The 20,160-nt window shown below is 40.3% G+C and overlaps 1 protein-coding gene across 1 annotated transcript in view; it reads left to right on the forward strand.

The window, feature by feature from the left end:
- Nucleotides 1–20,160, forward strand: part of tnksa (tankyrase, TRF1-interacting ankyrin-related ADP-ribose polymerase a) — a 127,178-nt gene that overhangs the window by 57,294 nt on the left and 49,724 nt on the right. The window contains exon 7 of the mRNA XM_030742249.1: nucleotides 19,881–19,975. Within this exon, the coding sequence (XP_030598109.1) occupies nucleotides 19,881–19,975 (95 nt within the window). The remainder of the gene's footprint in view (nucleotides 1–19,880; nucleotides 19,976–20,160) is intronic.

The following is a 20,160-nucleotide window of genomic DNA, read 5'->3' on the forward strand; positions in this document are numbered from 1 at the left end:
AGGGTTTGGGGTATGGGTCCAAGAGACTTTTTTGTACGTCTTAGTATGTTACACGAGCATGTACATTTTCATACATGTAGAGAAAACGTAGCTCCGGGGCTACTCAAAAAACTTGCTATTTTAAGATATTCCGAGCTGCCACTAGGCGGCGCTCTAACGTTTATGGACTTTATGCATATGAGTGTGTTCAGGGCAGCATGCTTATCACACCACTGAAGTTTGAGCCAGATTGGGCAAGTTGGCTTTGAGTTACAGCCATTTTTGTGTTCATGGCGAATCATCGAACTTTGCCGTCCCATAAGGGTCACGCCCTTTTGTCAAAAACTCACAGTTTTGAAAACACAGTAAGTCCAACTTCTTAAGGCTTTCCAGGTGAAATTTGAGATGGTTCTGCTAAACCACCTTGGAGCTGGACCTCCAAGTGTAAAATATGACATTTCCTGTTCCCACTAGGTGGCGCTGCGACTGATATTAAATATTGTCATATGTATGTGTTCAGGGGGGCACCCTCATCCTACTGGAGAAGTTTGATGCACATTGGATCATGTAGGTATGAATGAGAGGCAATCAAATTTTCATGGCGAATGATCAAAGGTCAAAGGGGCATAAGGACCCCTCCCCCTTGGCAAAAACTCACCATTTTCGAGATTTAGATTCCCCTGGGGGTGTAGGTTAGACAAACCAAATATGAAGATGATAACGTCTAAAACCTCTGAGTTATTAGAGAAAGTGTGAGGGCAGCAAATCGCCAAATTTGCATAATTAATTCAAAATGGCGGACTTCCTGTTGGGTTTAGGGCATGGCTCCAAGAGGATTTTTTGTGCGCGTGGACATGATATACATGTGTATGAAGTTTCATTCATGTACGTGAAACACAGCGGTGGGGCTCCAGTTTAGGGGGCGCTAGCGAGCCATTTGGGCGCGCCCTTGCCCGAGCCCATTAAAATACTTAAATTTTCACCAGGTGTGATGCATGTGCAAAGTTTCATGAGTTTTTGAATATGATAAAGCCCCCAAAAAGCCAATTCATTTGCCTGAATAATAATAAAAATAATAAAAATAAAAATAAAAATTAAAGCCGCAAGCGGCGATGAGCGGGCCCTCGCACCCGGCGCGCGTCGACCCCTGGCGCGCTCCAGCCAAGCCGCGCGTCGACCCGTGGCACGCTCCAGCCGAACCGCGCTCGGAGGTTCTCGCAGACGAGAGAGTAGCTGGCTCACCCGGCTGCTGACGGCTCAGCAGGCTAGCCGTACTTCGCGTCGATCGTCTCCCGCTTCCACTAGGTGGCGTCGGTGAGTGCCCACTAATTAATATGTCACAATGCTCTATGTAATGCCTGCAGCCATCAATGAAACTGTAATGACCATAGGATGATGAGTATCAGTGTCCTACTGATTTCCTGTTGCCACTAGGTGGCGTTATGAGTGTGAAACAAAGCTGATAGAGGGGTGTGTCCGGTCTCCCTTACCCTCCCATTAAGCCTGTGAAGTTTGAGGCAGATCGGACAATGTATGTCAGAGATGTAACAATTTGGTGCACTGTGGTATATGAGTAAAATCCCACATTTAGAGGGTTGCTACGGCAACACCGTTCAATATTCTACAAAACCATGAATATCTTTTGATGGGCTACTTGTGTAGATGATCTGGAGCCATTTTGGTGTGACTGGATGAAAAGCTGTAGTAGAAGATGATTGAAATAGCAGGCCTGAAAAATGTGAAAAATGCTGCAAAAATGACACCTTAATTAGAACATGTCAGGCTTCCTGTTGGATTTCGGCTATCGGTCCAAGAGACTTTTTTGTACGTGTTAGGATGTTACTTCAGCATGCACGATTTCAGGTACACAGACCAAGCACTGCCCTGGGGCTGATGTTTAGAACCTATCTGGGCCTGAAATGGAAAAAAAGTCGAAATTCAGAGGGTTGCTACGGCAACACCGTTCAATATTCTACAAAACCATGAATATCTTTTGATGGGCTACTTGTGTGGATGATCTGGAGCCATTTTGGTCTCACTGGGTCAAATGCCCTAGGAGGAGTTGAGGCAAAAAGGCCTGAAAAAGGCGAAAAATGCTGCAAAAATGACACTTTAAAGTAAACGTGGCTGACTTCCTGTTGGGTTTGGGCTATCGGTCCAAGAGAGTTTTTTGTAGATGTTAGCATCTTACATCAGCAGGCACATTTTCAGGTACATAGAGAAAGCACAGCCCAGGGGCTGATGTTTAGAATCTCTGTGAATTTGAAATTGAAAAAAGTCCAAATTCAGAGGGTTGCCATGGCAACACCGTTCAATATTCTACAAAACCCTGAATAACTTTTGATGGCTACTTGTGTAGATGATCTGGAGCCAATTTGGTGTCACTGGGTGAAATGCCCTAGGACAAGTTCGTTCAAATAGCAGGCGTGGAAATCGCAAAAATTGACACCTTCAATTGAAGATGGCCGACTTCCTGTAGGGTTTAGGGTATGGGTCCAAGAGACTTTTTTGTACGTCTTAGTATGTTACATGAGCATGTACATTTTCATACATGTAGATAAAACGTAGCTCCGGGGCTACTCAAAAAACTTGCTATTTTAAGATATTCCGAGCTGCCACTAGGCGGCGCTCTAACGTTTATGGACTTTATGCATATGAGTGTGTTCAGGGCAGCATGCTTATCACACCACTGAAGTTTGAGCCAGATTGGGCAAGTTGGCTTTGAGTTACAGCCATTTTTGTGTTCATGGCGAATCATCGAACTTTGCCGTCCCATAAGGGTCACGCCCTTTTGTCAAAAACTCACAGTTTTGAAAACACAGTAAGTCCAACTTCTTAAGGCTTTCCAGGTGAAATTTGAGATGGTTCTGCTAAACCACCTTGGAGCTGGACCTCCAAGTGTAAAATATGACATTTCCTGTTCCCACTAGGTGGCGCTGCGACTGATATTAAATATTGTCATATGTATGTGTTCAGGGGGGCACCCTCATCCTACTGGAGAAGTTTGATGCACATTGGATCATGTAGGTATGAATGAGAGGCAATCAAAATTTCATGGCGAATGATCAAAGTTCAAAGGGGCATAAGGACCCCTCCCCCTTGGCAAAAACTCACCATTTTCGAGATTTAGATTCCCCTGGGGGTGTAGGTTAGACAAACCAAATATGAAGATGATAACGTCTAAAACCTCTGAGTTATTAGAAAAAGTGTGAGGGCTGCAAATCGCCAAATTTGCATAATTAATTCAAAATGGCGGACTTCCTGTTGGGTTTAGGGCATGGCTCCAAGAGGATTTTTTGTGCGCCTGGACATGATATACATGTGTATGAAGTTTCATTCATGTACGTGAAACACAGCGGTGGGGCTCCAGTTTAGGGGGCGCTAGCGAGCCATTTGGGCGCGCCCTTGCCCGAGCCCATTAAAATACTTAAATTTTCACCAGGTGTGACGCATGTGCAAAGTTTCATGAGTTTTTGAATATGATAAAGCCCCCAAAAAGCCAATTCATTTTCCTGAATAATAATAAAAAAAAAAAAAAAAAAAAAAAAAAAAATAATAATAAACGAAGCAATTACAATAGGGCCTTCGCACAGTTCGTGCTCGGGCCCTAATAATAAACGAAGCAATTACAATAGGGCCTTCGCACAGTTCGTGCTCGGGCCCTAATAATAGTGATGCTCGTCTTAAAATTAAGCAAGAGTCACTGCCTTCTCTTTCTTTCTCTCCCTCTTATCCTTCCTCTTTTCGCAATTTCAATTTAATTAGATATGACAGACCCCCCCCACCACCACCACCACCACACACACACACACACACACACACACACACACACACACACACACACACACACACACACAGATCTGGAGTATAAATGTTGTGTACAGTTGTCTCTTTGAGAATTAAAAAGCTCTGCTTATATACAACATACATGAGAAGAGCTTCACAGAGGGGAGGCAAACAGACATAGACCATCTGACCAAAAGTATGTGGACGGTCAGGCATGTTGATTGGTTCTCTGACATCACTGTTTAAAACTTCTCTCTCACAGGTTATCGGCGTATTCTTAATTCTCTGTATCCACTTTAACAGCTTTTTTCAGTCAGTAGCAGCAGAGCAGTGCTAAGCTGCAGCTATGTAACAGCTATGTAATTGATTGCAAGAAAGGGAAAGAGCACAGTGGGTTTGTTTCAGCATGTTCAAAGAGCCGTGCCACTGAATGTGCTGAATGCATGTCCAAGAAAAAGGCAGTTGCAGGAAATTCTAAACTAATCTGGAGAAGTCTTTGGTGTTATGAACAAACTGTTGTTGGCACAGAAGTGTAACAGCAAAACACCTTTTGGGTTCTGGTCAGGTAGCCCATTCCTCCTGATCACACCTCTCCGGGGGTAGAAAAAAAGAGATTTTGAGTGTAAAAAAAAAAAACATTTTTGGAAAGTTCCTATTATTAAATGCAACGTAAATTGTGCTTGGGCTTCAAATCCAAGATTTTATGTTTAGTACACAGTACAAAATAAATTCAGAATGACTACTTGGAAGATTTATATGTATTTGAGAAATAAGTCAGTAGTACATGTGACAGTTAACCTTTGAAATTGATTATATGTGATAATTCCAGCTCTGTGTTCAGGTGTTTGCATCCATTTGGTCATTATAATATGTAGGCTTATTCCAGTCACTGTTTTCCTCGGCTCTGTTTCTGAGCCTCTCATTGTTATTACACTCCACCACAGTATAGACGCCTCTTTGTGTATGTGTGTGTGCACGCGTGCCTACGCATGCACTCAGATGATTGAGGACCCATCGGAGTGGGTTATTATTAACACAGCTGAGTGGATAGCGTTATCAAGCTGCCTCTATTGAAACCTACCGCTTACTCCCATATATCCACACATGCATACACACTATCCCAGCTCTCAAATTGCTTCTTTAGGAAAACAGCCTTAACTTTATGGCAATATATACACACTGAGGTTTGTCAAGGTTTTTCTCCATGTCTTAAATGTTCAGTTTGACCTTCTTATAGCTTCCGCTGCACTGATGCATGGCAGTTGTGCTTGTAATTTAGCTCTCTGTTTGGTTTTTCTGAGAATACATTTCACGTTTTGGATTCCATCGAGGTGCGTCTGCTGTGAATGTGTGTTTGCATTTGTTTGTGTGTGTTAGAGAATATTGTGAGCTTTTGGATCTATATCTCAGCAGTGAGAATCATCACCCACTTGTGTTCCTGCTGGCACAAACATCAAAGAAACACACAACTAAAGAGCAAGACCAAGATTCAGATTCACAGAGAGAAAAGAGATAAGAGAAAATAATTTTTTTTAAAAGTCTGCTTTAGATGATTATTATGAAAGGTTTTCCTGCTGAGGGCATCATGCTGACTGACAGTGTTTATCATTCCCATTTGATGAACAACAGGGATTTCAAAACTTTTTAGGAATACAACAGCAATTTTTTTTTACTGTTTTTGAAATTGAGATTTATTTCAGGCATAAAGGGTTTAGGCAGAAGCTATAGCTTATATGTGCCTACCCCTCATATATAATACCATGTTTAGCCAACCACAAATTATCAATGTAGCAGAAAACAGTATTTCATAATTATAGTAATTTAAAAATCAACTAGCTATATATTTCTTATTTAAAATGTTTTTAACAGATATTTAAACTTGACAAAAGTGCCACATAATTTAAAATTATCATTGTCATTATTCCATAAATTTGCTCCAGTAACACAAAAATTGTGGGTAATTTTATTTGTTTGTTTTTTTTTTTAAAACATTAGTTCTTATATTAGGTTTTTGGAAAAGAATTAATTCATAATTGGTTGTTCTCAGCTGGAACAAATCCTGGACACCTGGTGGTGACAGGTGTTTTCTTTTTAATTCTGGACATAATCTGCATAATTTTGTAGTTTTCCATCTCCAATTCAATTCAATTTTATTTATATATCACCAAATCACACCAGTCGGCTGAAGGCTCTTTATATTGTAAGGTAAAAACCCTACAACAAACACATATTGTTGATTTGTTATCAAAATGTAAAACAATCTGAACAGAACCCCTCCGCCATACATATCATTATAGATTGCTAAATTTGGGTTAGCATTTACTTGCCCGCTAAAATAATCTAGCTATATGAAAACGGTTAAGTTACTGGTCAAGTGTGTAGTTAACTGTGTTTTCAGTTTGGTTGGCTATATTAATATATGTTTGCAAAAACAAAATTTGAAAGGGAAAACTTTTGTTTGTTTTTTAACAAGTAGGGCAAGTGTCCTCACATCAGCTGATATCAGCATATTGGCATATTGAGCTGATATTTACTGATGGCTGTTGTCATTCAATTTTTCCCAGACTAAGGTCTGATTTAGACATCTGCGTTGGGTCCTTGTGGGGGTCCACATATATAACCTATGTTAGTCGCTGACGTTGTTGCTGGCATTTATGCTGGTGCAGGTACATTGTGTGTGGCACTGTGTTTTAAATGCTGTGCCGGCCAACAGAAACAATAAAATGCTGGGACTTCTTTCCCTCCTGGGGCCTCGCTTGCTTGTTGTGATCAGCTTTATTTATTTATTTTCCAGGTGAGAATATATTTGTCCCTCTAGTTTTTGTCACTTCTTTGTACGTTCCCCCACATCCATTCCAATAGTTTCAGAAATCTCCCTCCAGGAATTTGCATTTGTGAGTCGTTAGATTGTTGCTATGATTATTATTCCTTATATTGAGTTGATGATTGTTATTCTCTCTTGCTGATAAAAAGTAGCCAGAAATGCACAGGAGGAATTGACTGAACAGGTCAATCACTGTTATTGTGGGCTGTGTTGACCTGATGTGTGGTTACATTTCTTGAGAGGTGCACATCAGGTTAAGTTCTAAGTCTAAATCTAAGTGTTCAGAGATTGTGTGATGAACAGCTGAAATACAAATAGTTCATGCAATTTTCAAAGTGAATATTAATTTGTTTCCCCGGCACTAAAGGGAAGAAAAAAATCAGCTGAATCAGTATCAACAAGAATTTCACAGTTGGTGCATGACTAGTTAATACACTCTAAAGCATCTATGTTAGGTACACCTGTTCAGTTGCTCATACAAATATCTAATCATCCAAATGCAAATATCTAATCGTCCAATCACATGGCAGCAACTCAGTCTGTCTAGGCATATCTAGGCATATGGACATTCTCGAGACAGCCTGCTAAAGTTCAAACCGAGCATGGGAATAAGGAAGGTGATTTAAGTGACTTTGAACATGGTTGTTGCCACCAGACAGGCTGGTTTGAGAATGGTCCAGAAATGAGAAAATATCCAGTGAGGGGCATGGGTCAGAGAATGGCCAATCAAGGTATGCTGAAGAGCCTCTCTGGATTCACATGTTGAACCTTGACCACACCAGGTGTCACTTATTGTCAGCTAAGAAGGGAAATTGAGAGTTTACACAGGCTCACCAAAATTGGTCAACAGAAGATTGGAAAAACTTTGCCGGGTCTGATGAATCTCAATTTCTGCTATACAAATTCAGATGTTAGGATCAGAATTTGGTGTGAACATGAAAGCTTGGATCCATCCTGCCATCCATCAACTGTTCAGGCTGGTGGTGGTATCATAGTGTGGAGGTTATATACCCAAGAATTGTTGCTGACACTTTTCATCCCTTTATAACCACACGGTACCATCTTGTGATGGCTGCTTCCTGCAGGATAACATACCATGTCACAAAGCTCACATTGTCTCAAACTGATTTCTTGAACATGACACTGACAGTGTGCTCAAATGGCCTCCACAGCCACCAGATCTCAAACCAATAGAGCACCTTTGGGATGTAGTGGAATGGGAGAGTCACATTACGGATGTGCAGCTGACATATCTGCAGCAACTGTGTGATGCTATCATGTCAATATAGACCAAAATCTCTGAGGAATGTTTCGAGGACCTTGTTGAATCTATGCCATGAACAATTAAGGCACCTCTGAAGGCAACGGCAGGTGTACCTACTGTAAGAAGTGACCAGTGAGTGAATATTCATCTATATTGTTTTTGGCTGTTCTTCCAATTGATTTTGTCACTGTGGGGGTTCTATAGTTAGTTTGACATCAATGTTTTCACGAAGGTTTGCACTAAAGTTTGCCTTCTGAGCTTTAATTGTTCAGTAGAAAGAAGTTCATTTCATTCCAGATCTGACCTCTCTATTTATAGATAAAATATCTTTGCTTTCTTGGGAACTCTTTTCCAATGTTAAACTTCTAGTGTTTGGTCTCCTCTGGGAGAGTCCACAGGTCAGAGTCAAGGTCATGAAGTTCTCTTGTGTTTAAAAATCCAGGGAAATGTGTAGAAGGCCAAATGATGCGAATTCTGCTTGATGGGAGCTTTTTCACAGTGAAGTCAGTGTGTTTTTGAGTGTGACCGGATGTCTTGTCTCTGAGAAATGACACTTCTGCTCCTTTAAAAAAACATTTATTTTTTTTTAAATCTACAAATATTTGTCCAGATATAAAATAGGCTAAGGAAATGTTTTAATTAATTTTTGCCAGAAATGCAGCCGTTGCAGCTGAAGTGCAAAGAATTTGTATTAATCTGTAATTTTAACATTATTTTCTGCAGATGAGGTGTAAGTTCATTTATGTAGTTCAAATCTTGTTCTCTTTTCGCTCTTTTTCATATTCACAGAACTTGGGTTTCAAAGAGCAGAGTTTTAAATTGTGCACTTATATGCATATACCAAAAAGAGAAAAAAAGATCTCAGAGCACTTCTTGACACAAGTTAATAAGTAGCTGCCTAGAGAATATACAATTTGCTGGCATGTCTGAGATGGGAAGTAACAAGGACACTTTCTGGTGCTTTTGATGATTTTTCTTCCTGACGTTCCTTTTTGAGCTGCTGAGCTTTAAACTTTCCATGAAGCCCTGAGCTGTTCGGTGTTTTTAGCTGGGAGGCAGAGCAGACAGACAGGTGATGGCTGAGATATCAATGTATGCAACTGTGTGAGTGTAGATGGAAAGCACAAGATGAGAAGACTTGCTGTAGGTTATTTATCTTCCAAGATGCTGGCTGAGCTGAGCTGTCAGCAGCATATAGTGTGTTTTCTGTGCGTGTGAGAGGAACAGCACACAGTTTTGCTAATGTGCTTATTGATCCAGTCATCTGGCACTACTCATCTTGTTAGAGCGTCCAAGCACTGAGCCCTGACCAGAGTACTTAAGTAGCTGAAATGTAGTCAAGCCAAGATCAGTTATTACTCTGTTTTGAAGCAATTTTTACTTCTTTTTGAAATGTTCTTGAGCAGCTAAGGCCTCAGTCACTCCGATCTAGAGACCTTGGTTGATGACATTGCTTGCTAGGGATTCCCCAAGTGGTTGGCAAGTGGTTGCTAGAACAGAGACCATTCTGTTCATAGATTTCTTTTACTTTAAAGCAAACTTTTTGCTACCAATTAGGGAGCACTTGGAGAGTCTTTGCAGACAAGTCCATGTCTTCCATGCAAACTATGGGCAACCGCTACAACTTGCAAGTCACCAAAGCAATCAAAAGGAGGTCTTCAGTGCAGCATTGGATATCTTTCTGCATCCAGTTTCACTTAGCAACCTATAGCAACCTCCAGCAACCACACAACAACCAGTTGGCAACCATTCATTGCCAGGGGGTTGACAGCTGGTCTCTAGGTCTTTGTAACTGAGGCCTTAGCTGATCAAAAAGAAGCAATAACTTTAAAGTAGATGGATATATTTAACGCATAACTAGAAGCTCTCACAATTATTTTATATTTACTGCACTCTTTTATTTAACTATAAGGGGAAATTAAATCACACCAGTCCTTCTAGGGAGCCATATTAACAGTTTTTACAACTGTACATAAAAGTTGCCTGTATAAGTTCACCAGGAAATTGTAATTATAAAAAGCACTTAAAAGGTTTGGTAAATTTGTCCCCCCCCCCCCAAAAAAAAAAGGTTTCCAAAAGTTTTTTTTTTCTCACAAGTTATCCTTCTACTATGCATGCGTGTATTTTCACAGCATTACGGCTTTATTAACGGCTCAGTGAAGAGTGCAGACTTGATAAACATCTCTAGTGGCAGGCACAACCATTATTTTTAGTATTTCAGAATACTACCATAGAGTGCACTTCAGGATTCTTTAAGTGCTTTATCTTCTTCTCATAATGTTGCTGACTACATGCGGTAATTGTGGGCAGATTCTCTGAACTGATTTTTACACAAAGGTCTTTTCGTGATTGACAGTGCAAGAAAACACTGAATATTGCCAGCTCAACTCTAGAAAATCTAAACCAGTTTGTTACTATAAATATCAGCCATGCACACCATTGTCTGGGGTTTAATGTACAACTTAACAGTTGCATGATTATTTCTGTCAACTCTGCAGGATCCATTTTGTATTTTTTTTTTCATCCCGCTGATTGTTTATACGAGATGCAATCATAACATCACACAAGTCTGCTCATAAAAAGCAAAAACATTGCCTTAATTAAATTCAGCTGCCTTAATTAAAGTTGCCTCCTTGGGTAGTGCTGGAATACTTCCAGGGCTGCAGCAAGGAAGTGGCAGTCACATTCCTATTTTGGGGAAGTGGATGAAGTCACAGGCAGGCATCTAGCACAGTTGATGGCAAAAGATTGTGTTGTTGTGACCAAAGGGGGAAAAAAAAAAGTTTTCAATGTTCTGTGTGTCAGTACACCGTTTATGTGGTGTGTTCTCCGTCAGAGGCTCCTGACCTGATGCACTTTAGTGCTGTTAGGAGAAAGAGTTGCAGCGGCCTTATTTGATAGGTGGTAGTGCAGCAGGGTCTTTAACCTCCAGGGCAAAGTTGATGAATAACATCAGAGCTGCACATACACACTTAAACAACACCAAACAAAATGGTCCAAATGTGGCCATTTACCCTCCCCAATAGATCATGTCCCATTGCTATGGCAACTGCTGACAGCCAGCAGTCACTGTTGTCATGGGAACAGCTTGACAGGCTCCTAAAGAGAAGAGGAAAAGGGAGGCGGATGTAGGAGAGGGTAAGGGAAAAATGGAAACAAAGAAGGAACTAACACAGTAGCAGATTACCCACACTGTGTGTTTTTAAGCGGTGAGCTGCATAAAAATGCAGCTTTGATGTGTTTCATAGTTTGGCTTATTTTTCCACACAGTTTTTGACATGAATGTTGCCTCCTGAATGACCAAATAAGCAAAATATATTAGTTTATTATGCACTTTGGGTTTGCAGCTACCATTCAGATGATGTTTCTATGAAAGGATAAAATTTAAATTGTAAAAATGGAATGCTACCAGCTGGAGGTAGAAACAAATAATAGTATTTATTTATTTTAATTATTTCATCTCAACTTGACCGTGTCCTCCACATCTCTCCTTGTTTTCTTCTTCCATCCTTTTCTGCCCATATTTTCCCCTCCTTCATCTTCCTCCCCTCCTCCACTCCACGCTCATGTGCACCTCATGGAAAAGCTTTTAGGTGATTGAAACACAAGTGTGTGTGTGTGGTTTTTTTAATTTATTTATTTTTTTCTTCCCCAGCATTATTATTGTTCACCGTCATTCTGCCACTCTGAGGGTTGATTGCATTGAAATAAATTATTGGGTCTTTGACTTCAGGGGAATATATTTTGTTGATTCTCAAAGGAGGAGAAAAACTAGGAATTAATAGACAGGCAGCAAAAACGGCTATGTTTATAATTAGCTACTAGGTTTATTGAGTAGGATTTTAAAAAGAAATGACTGCCAGTAGTGCCAAGAAGTCAGACAGCAGCAGCAATCAGTTTGGACTACATTTGAAATTACCATGTGTAATACTGTTGGTGGAGTGGGGAGTCATATATTGAGGAGTAAGTATTATTATTGCATCAATGGGTCTTTTATATAGGCTTAAATGAGCTCAGTCACCTGTCAGGCTCTTAATAAAAATGAAATATAGGGTCAGTACTTAACACCCTGATTGTTCTGCTTTTAGCTTATATGTAATGTCACTTTTTGATGCCCCTGTTTATTAGCGGTTAACATACATATGACTTGTTAGTGTTTTTAGTCTCCCAAGCTTTGTGGCACAAATCATTCTTTCTCGAGGATGAAGAAACACCTGTTAGTCTGAGTAACATGTTATCTTTGCATCACTTGGTTCTCTGACGCAGGGACAGTACAGCACAGAGGCAGCGCGACCAGAAATGGATCTCAATGAGTCTCCGTTTTAAAGCCGAAACAGTTCCAAAAATCAAACACAGCTCCGCTATGGGCCATAAGTTATTTTGATGCATCTCCAGTCTCCTCTTCTCTCCTTCCTACATTTATTGTTGACTGGTAGCCACAGAGCTCCCCCCAGCTGTTAACAGACTGTTATGCTACTTGGTTAGCTAGCATTACCCTGTGTGGCGTTCAGTGGTGCAGTTTTATAAATGTGCTGTTGTTAGTGTTAGAAAGTGCCTAAATTTAAAAAAGAAAAAATTGTGTGTCATGATATTTGTACTGCTAAGGAGATATTTGCATGTTATTAATTGTTGTCTTACAATAATTTTTGCAATGCATGATTGCAGTGCAGCCATTGACCTAAAAAATAATACATTTAAACCTATTGATAAGCCACAGTTGGCTTTCTTCTGTTCATCCAGTATAGCATTATTTAGATGTAATACTCCCAGCATGCAGCGGTGAATTTGCTTAATGCTACAGTCACACTAAGGAAAGCAGAAGTTGGAGACTGCGACTCGATGATCTTGCTTCCAAGATAATCAGCCTTGCAATCACTCACAATCAGTCACACAATCGCAATTCAAGGTGTGTCTATAAAATGGCAATAAGATGGATAACACTGTGATTAACTGTGTGAAATCGGTGAAAACCACAAATCTGTTGCCTTTTGTCACAAAAACGTTGCCGCCTACATAAACAGAAAAGCACATTAAACAGAAATTCACATTAATTGCTTACATTCAGTCCAAGTCCACATCCAGTCCAGCCAGAACCTCATAGATTTGAAAAAGAAATTCAGAAATTCCTCCGCCAATGGTCACGCAGTTGCTGCACAATGGCAATTTTACTGCAAAATGACATAGGCGTTCGGTAACCTTGCGTATCTTTAGGAATGTAACCAGTTGGCAACCACTTGAGGCAAGTCCCCTATTGCAAAGGGGCAAATAAGTTGCATTCATGAGCAATAGTTTGACTCACTTGTTGCATGATTCATAAGATAAGATAATCCTTTACTTGTCCCACATTGTGGGAAATTTTCAGTGTTGTAAACAGCAAAGGGACAGTAGAACACTCAGTACAAAAACATGAATAAATAGTACATTAAAATCTGAGAGGAAAATACTAAAATACTCCATAACAAAAATTTCTAAACATTTATATACTGTTAGTAAAAATGAATGATTATTGCACATTTGTTGCATTTGTTGTTAATTGCACATGAACATTATTGCACTTGTCGTTTTAGTTTAGGTGAAATGAGTAAAATAGTAAATAGTAACTAGTCTGCTGAGTCTGACAGCAGCAGGAAGGAAGGACATACGATAATGCTCTCTTACACACTTCGGAAGAAGCAGTCGCTCGCTGAAGAAGCTGCCCAGTGCTGCCACAGTCCCATGCACGGGGTGGAAGTCATTCCCCAGTATGGATGCCAGTTTTGCTTGCATCCTCTTGTCTCCCGCCACCTGCACAGGGTCTAAGTGACATCCCAAGACAGAGCCAGCCCTCTTCATGATTTTGTTGATTGGCAGTCTGTTTATAAATTAGATGGCATTTACGTGCAATCCTTCGGCAACCTGTGAGAGTGATTGCAGTCAGTCTTGAGTTGGAGACCTGTGCAATCACATTGTGATCAAAAGTGGTCGCCGCAACTACTTGCAATATGGTTGCTGAATGTGAAAAAATTAAATGCTGTCACTGGGAGACCACTGTTTTTTTTTTTTTTTTCTTTTCTTTTCTTCTTCTTTGTCGTCATTTTCTTCTTCTCCTCCTACTCTCCCTCCCCCACCCCTACTCACAAGGAGGTTGATGTCCTATTTTCACTCTAGTGTGACTGAGACCATAATAAGACAAACAAAAAACTGAAACTCAGTTCGGCCTAATTCTCCCAAACTTGGTGGCACCAATTATTCTGCCGTCTGGAAAAATAACTTCGCCTTGAGACTGCTGCCATACCGAGCATGTCGTTCAGTATTATATTTTTATTGTGTGTTACAGATTGTGTGCCATTATGTTTGCCCTGTGGTAGAGACTTTGTTGCGATCAATTTTTGTCTGATATTAATTTTTTCATCATATGATTGAACTGGGAGTAAGCATTTAATACAGGTCCCCTCTCATTATGCCACGCAACACCCCTGACAGTGAACAGTATTAGATGTTGATTTTGTCTTGAAAAGCTTTAGTTCTGGCATTTGAGATATATTCACGCAAGAAATTACAGGCAGTATACCAGATATACACTGCCCAGCACTGATGTGTAGCATCACTCATATGTCAAATCAAAGTGGCCAATAATCCTCTAAATAACAATATGTGGCATACATCTCTAAACGATGTAGTGACTTAAATTGGCAGATTCAGTCTCACATGTCTCTGCATCATAAATGTGCATTTGTGTGAACTGGAGTATTCTGGAGCCATGAACCTTTCAGGCAATTGTGTAAACACCTTAATCTGTCCTCCTTCTTGCTTGCAATATTTGCACCAGCAGAATTTTTGTGCTTCCCTAAACATGGTCTCATTTAAAACCTTTATTTTGGCTCGCAGCACTGCTGCCGCCCCGCTGTCTCCCTTTTAAGAGCATTCATTTAAAAATCACATTTCATTCTTTTCTCTTTTGCCATCTAAACGGTCACTGTGACGCCTGGCAAGAAGAAATGAAAACATCTTTGCTGTCTGAATTCAGAGCATTAGGGGGGAAAACAGGCTGCAGTGGAGAGCACTTGGATGACAGTGAATGAAGGATGGGTCAATGGATGAAAAAATGATTATTAGCACTATTGGCTTGTGACTGCTCAGAGGATAGAGATTTCAGCTGGAGCTATTTTTTTTTTAAGACTTTACTCCAAATATGCTTCTGTGCTGGGAATCCAATATGAGATCAACTGAGCCAGTGATGGTTTTTATTCATGCCTCACTCACACACATATGTATGTGCACATTCCTCACACAGGGTTGACAGATTGAAGAGGTGGAGCTTAAACTACCCAGTCCGACCCTGGCAACAACATCACAGTGATGCAACAGTACATGCACGTGTGCTTATGTGTGTCTAACCGATGACTCACTAGTAGCTAACGGTTTAAGATGTACTGAGGACCTGATTAATGCTTACATATTTCCATTTTTTTCTGTTTATTTCTATCCAGTGCAGTTTGCAAAAACAAGTGCGCACACACGCACACACGCACACACTGCATTTAAACTGAGGTTGATGACTAACTGTGTACCATGTCCTGCTCCTTCCAAATGCTGCTGTCACATCCTGTAAATACGAGTGTACCATCTGTCCACCCGGCTCTGCCTCTCTGCCTCACTGCTGCTGCTGCTGCTCCTCAGCTGAACTCCTGAGTGAGTAGCTGAGATCACCAGAGAGGATCTATTTTTCAGTATGCCCTCTGAAATTGAGATGAGTTGGAGAGGAGAAAATAGGAAACAGTCTTTTGTTGTTGTTTTAGTTTGTGGTGAAGAACACTAGCTAAAGGTTGGGAAAACTTCATAAAAGCTCCTTTAATAGGCTTTAATAACAGAAAACCTCACTTATACTGTTGGGTGTTAACATTTTTTACTGCTGGCATCACTTTGTTTTCCCTTTCTGTTGTTTTGTTTTATCTCAGCTGTTAGTTGACATCAAAAATGCTGCTAAGTTGCTTGCTTAGCCCAGATTGCTGTGCTCCTTTGAGGTTTAAGTCTTTTGGATGGAGATGATGCTTTGGTTCTGAAATCTGAGCAGTGTGCCACTTTGCAGCTATCATACCACAGTAACGACTGAATCCTACAGACACAACTCGTCTTCTCCTCAAAGTGCCTTCACTTCACTTTCCCTCGACACCATTAGCTAGTTGCTGTCCCCCAGTCACGACCTGTCATTCTAACTTTTAGAGATTAAAATGTTTGCTAGCAGAAACACCTACACTGGAATGAGCAAAAGTATGATGAAAAGACATATTTGCACTTTCTGCCGGCTCATCAGTGTAGCCAGTGGCTTCATATGCCAGTGGTGATTATCAGAACCTCCATGACCATGTTCTTTTTTGTCTGTTACGTTTGTGAGCAGCAGCTGTGGAAAAACAAGCCTGCTGATAGCACCTTTTTACTTATCTCTCTGTTAAATTATCCATGAAGGTGAAGTATATTTCAAAAGGTTCTCTGGGGTCTCAGGGTGGAGGGCCTGCTTTCTTGAGAAAATTCACCAATCATTCAGGGAAGATTGTACCTCTCTTCTATGCTATCAGTTCTTGGGATTGTGTGCTACCTTTCCAAAGTGTCTGAAATATGTTTACCACATGCATAAGTGATTAGGCTTGAGAAGAGGGTTGAAGCCCTTTTCACACATGAGGCTATCTTACTGTCATTCTGACATTTTCCTTCTTCAGGCTGTCAACTCACATCTATAAAATTTCCATATAGAGTTATTCATTCTTTGAGTAAAATACCACATGATGAACTGCCAGCCTCTCCTGAAGAGACTGGTAAGGGTTGTTCAAATTTCAAATTATAGTTTCCAGATGTGCTGTGTGGCCTGCTTCAAATGCATGTTACTATTTGTAATGGAAAGATGCAGTGTTGTGTTGTTTTACCATGCAAAATGTGGGTGAATTGACCCAGCACTGACATGTTTGATACAGCGAAGGAATATGTGATGTGTTTTCATTCCAAAAAACACCAGAAATGAATTTCCAAAACTTCTAGCTGGGTTGATCTGGGTAATCCATGGATTTCACTCTAAAGAGAGTTAAGTGAGAACAAAGAATAATTTTGGTAGTTGAGGAATTGCTGATTTCTTGTGGAAACAGGCAAGCATGTTTTGAAGTTCACGTTTTGAAATGGGTGAAACAGTTTTGCGCACCCCTGGGTTCTCATGTGAATTTTTCACATGACTCACAAGTGGGAACACTTAGATTAATATAAAACGTTGCCTCGTTCTAAGTAATTATGTACTTCAAAACAAAATATCTGATGCTTTAATGAAAATTCAAATACAGGCTGTGAAGAAAACCATGTTTTGTAAGAAACATCCACTGACCAGGCTGAAAATTAATTTGTGTAAGTACCTGATGGCAGGGCCACAGCAAAGGCTGCAAAAAAAACAGAATACAGCTTAAACCTCTTGCTCTGTCAGTTTTACTATAATTAAGCAGCGACGCTGTTTTTTAAACAACGTGTATGTGTGTGTTGTTTTTGTTTTGTTTTTTTCTCTCTCTATGGCAGTTGTGCCCAAGGCTTACAGGTGTAATTATATTCTGAGAAACAGTAAAATAAGATACAAAGCATTGCTTATTAGAAACAAAGTTAAAAAAAAAAAAAAAATCAAATATAACAGTGATAAACAGATGTTCATCATGAACCAGTTTTAGTCAGTCAGAACTGCATCCTTCCAAGCGTATCCTTTCTTCAGTGCTGGCATGTTTTTCTTACGGTTGTAAAATGCATAACTGGTAATAAAGCAGATGACGTCATCATCAACATAAAAATATGTATTCTGACTTTTTTTTTTTTTTTTTTTCCCCTCATACAAAAAACTGATCACAAACAAATCAGGACCAGAATCTCAGACAAGCACCTTGTTGATGGTGGTTGAACAGCAGGGTGGTCACAGTAGCCAGCCAGTCTAGTTCTACCTAAGTGTATCCATTCACCAACAAAAGTACTTTATTACATAAATCTGTTCAGCTGCTTATTAATGCAAAAAGCTATTCAGCCAATCGTGTGACAGAAACGCAGTGCTTTTAGGCATGCAGGCATGGTTAAGATGACCTGCTAAAGCTCAAACTGAGCATCAAGTCAAGGAAGAAAGATGATTTAAGTGACTTTAAGCAGATTTCAGAACTGGGGCTTTTTCCATATAGCTATCTAGAGTTTACAGAGTGATGTGAAAAAGAGAAAATATCCTGTGTGCAGCAATTCTCTAGGTGAGAATGCTTTGTTGATGTTAGAGGAAAATGGCCAGACTGCTTCAATAACTCAGATAACCATTCGTTATAACCAAGGTATGCAGAAGAGCATTACTGCATGCACAACACATTGAACCTTGAAGATGATGATGGGCTACTGCAGCAAAAGACCACACCGTGAGTTCAGAATGGGAAACTGAGGCTGCAATTTGCACACCAAAATTGGACAATTGAATGTTGGAAAAACATTGCCTGGTCTGATGAGTCTCAGCTTCTGCTGCCACATTCAAATGAAAGGGTTAGAATTTGCTGTAGACAGAATGAAAGCATGGATCCAGTCTGTCTTATATTTACAGTTCAGGCTGATGTTGGTGTAGTGGTGTGGGGGATATTTTCTTGGCACACTTTGGACCTCTTAGTACCAACTGAGCATTGTTTAAAGGCCACATCCTACCTGAGTATTGTTGCTGTCAATCCCTTTATGACAGCAGTGCATCAGTCTTCTGATGGTTTCTTCCAGCATGACAATGTGCCATGCCATAACACTCAAATCATCTCACAAAGGGTTCTTTAACATGACGAGGAGTTCACTGTACTCCACAGTTTACCAGATCTCAATCCAGTAGAGCACCTTTGAGATGTGGTGGAATGGGGGATTCACATCATGGATGTGCAGCTGACAATCCTGCAGCAACTGTGTGATACTGTTATGTCAATATGGATCAAAATCTCTGAAGACTGTTTCCAGAACCTTGTTGAATCTGTGTCATGAAGAATTAAGGCAGTATTGAAGACAAAAGGAAGTCCAACCCAGTACTAGCAAGGTGTCTTCTGTCTTTGTATGTTTGGATGGATTTAAGCAAAGCTTCGGGTACTAGTGAGCACAGTAGATTTGGGACAACATTGGATTCATTGGTAGGTTCTGCTGGAGGTAAAAGGGAAAATATGTTGTTTTGAGTTCACTGACCTTGTCACCCATGGATAATATACTTTTTCTCATAGTAAAGTTTATGTTGCTTTTGAAGAGAACATCAGCATTCAGCTTTGCAGAACTCAGATTTACTCCTGTCTATAAAGGAAATAGCCAGAAAGCATTTGCAAGCCAGGTACCATGTATGAAAGGGATTTTGTTAAACTTGGACATTAAACCTCATGGAGCTGCCCAAAATGCAACACATTTCTTGTGAGCTCAGTGTGTGCTGTAATATCTGCCTACTGCATCTAGTAGCTTTAATCCAAGTTCTATTCACACGTTGCTCTGTAGCACATCCAGTTTTGCAAAATGGCTTTTATATCATGACTTAGAGGCAGGTTTTCTATTACTTTTTTCCATGTAACAAGTTCAATTTGACTGAATAATGGGAACATTCTCGCTGCGGCAACATTTCTCCACTAGTCTGCGTTTCATTCAAGCTTTCAGGAAGAATGGCCTTTGCTGAAAGGCTGTAGTGCTGCATGAAGAGCTAAGGCCATCTCATCTCAGTCAGGTCTTAATGCATTCAGAACTGCAGCGTTTCATCACTGTTATGGAGGAAATTATAGGCAGATTCTTCTACAGCCCATTTCTTCTTGTGAAGGCTTACCTTAAGACTGTAAGAGGCTCAGTGAAAACATACCCACACATACATAAACGGGAATGATGATAATGAAGTCATGATGATAGGCTGTCACACTGTGGAGTGAACATGTGGGCTAACATTTATTTTTCTGTCTCTCTCTTTTTTTTTTTCCTCCCACTCTTTGACTCCTCGTTCTCCCTTCTTGCTTTTATTTGTCCTCCTTTCTCTCTCTGTTTCTGTGTCTGTCTTTTTAGTCCACTCCATTGCACCTGGCGGCAGGATACAACAGGGTGAGGATAGTTCAGTTGTTACTACAGCATGGAGCAGATGTTCACGCCAAGGACAAAGGGTATGTACAGAGAAAACGACGAGGAGAGTTTAAATGGAAAAAAGGTACACAAGAGATCCACTTTTAGGCACCAGAATCTAGACTTTATAAAAACTAAACCTCTAAATGGTTACATAATTGGGTTGGTACAGCAGTACTCTCTGAGACAAAATTATGAGACCTTGCTAGAGCCAATAGGACGGGTG

This window comes from Archocentrus centrarchus, chromosome 12 (assembly GCF_007364275.1).
Source record: "Archocentrus centrarchus isolate MPI-CPG fArcCen1 chromosome 12, fArcCen1, whole genome shotgun sequence".
Classification (NCBI taxonomy): domain Eukaryota; kingdom Metazoa; phylum Chordata; class Actinopteri; order Cichliformes; family Cichlidae; genus Archocentrus; species Archocentrus centrarchus.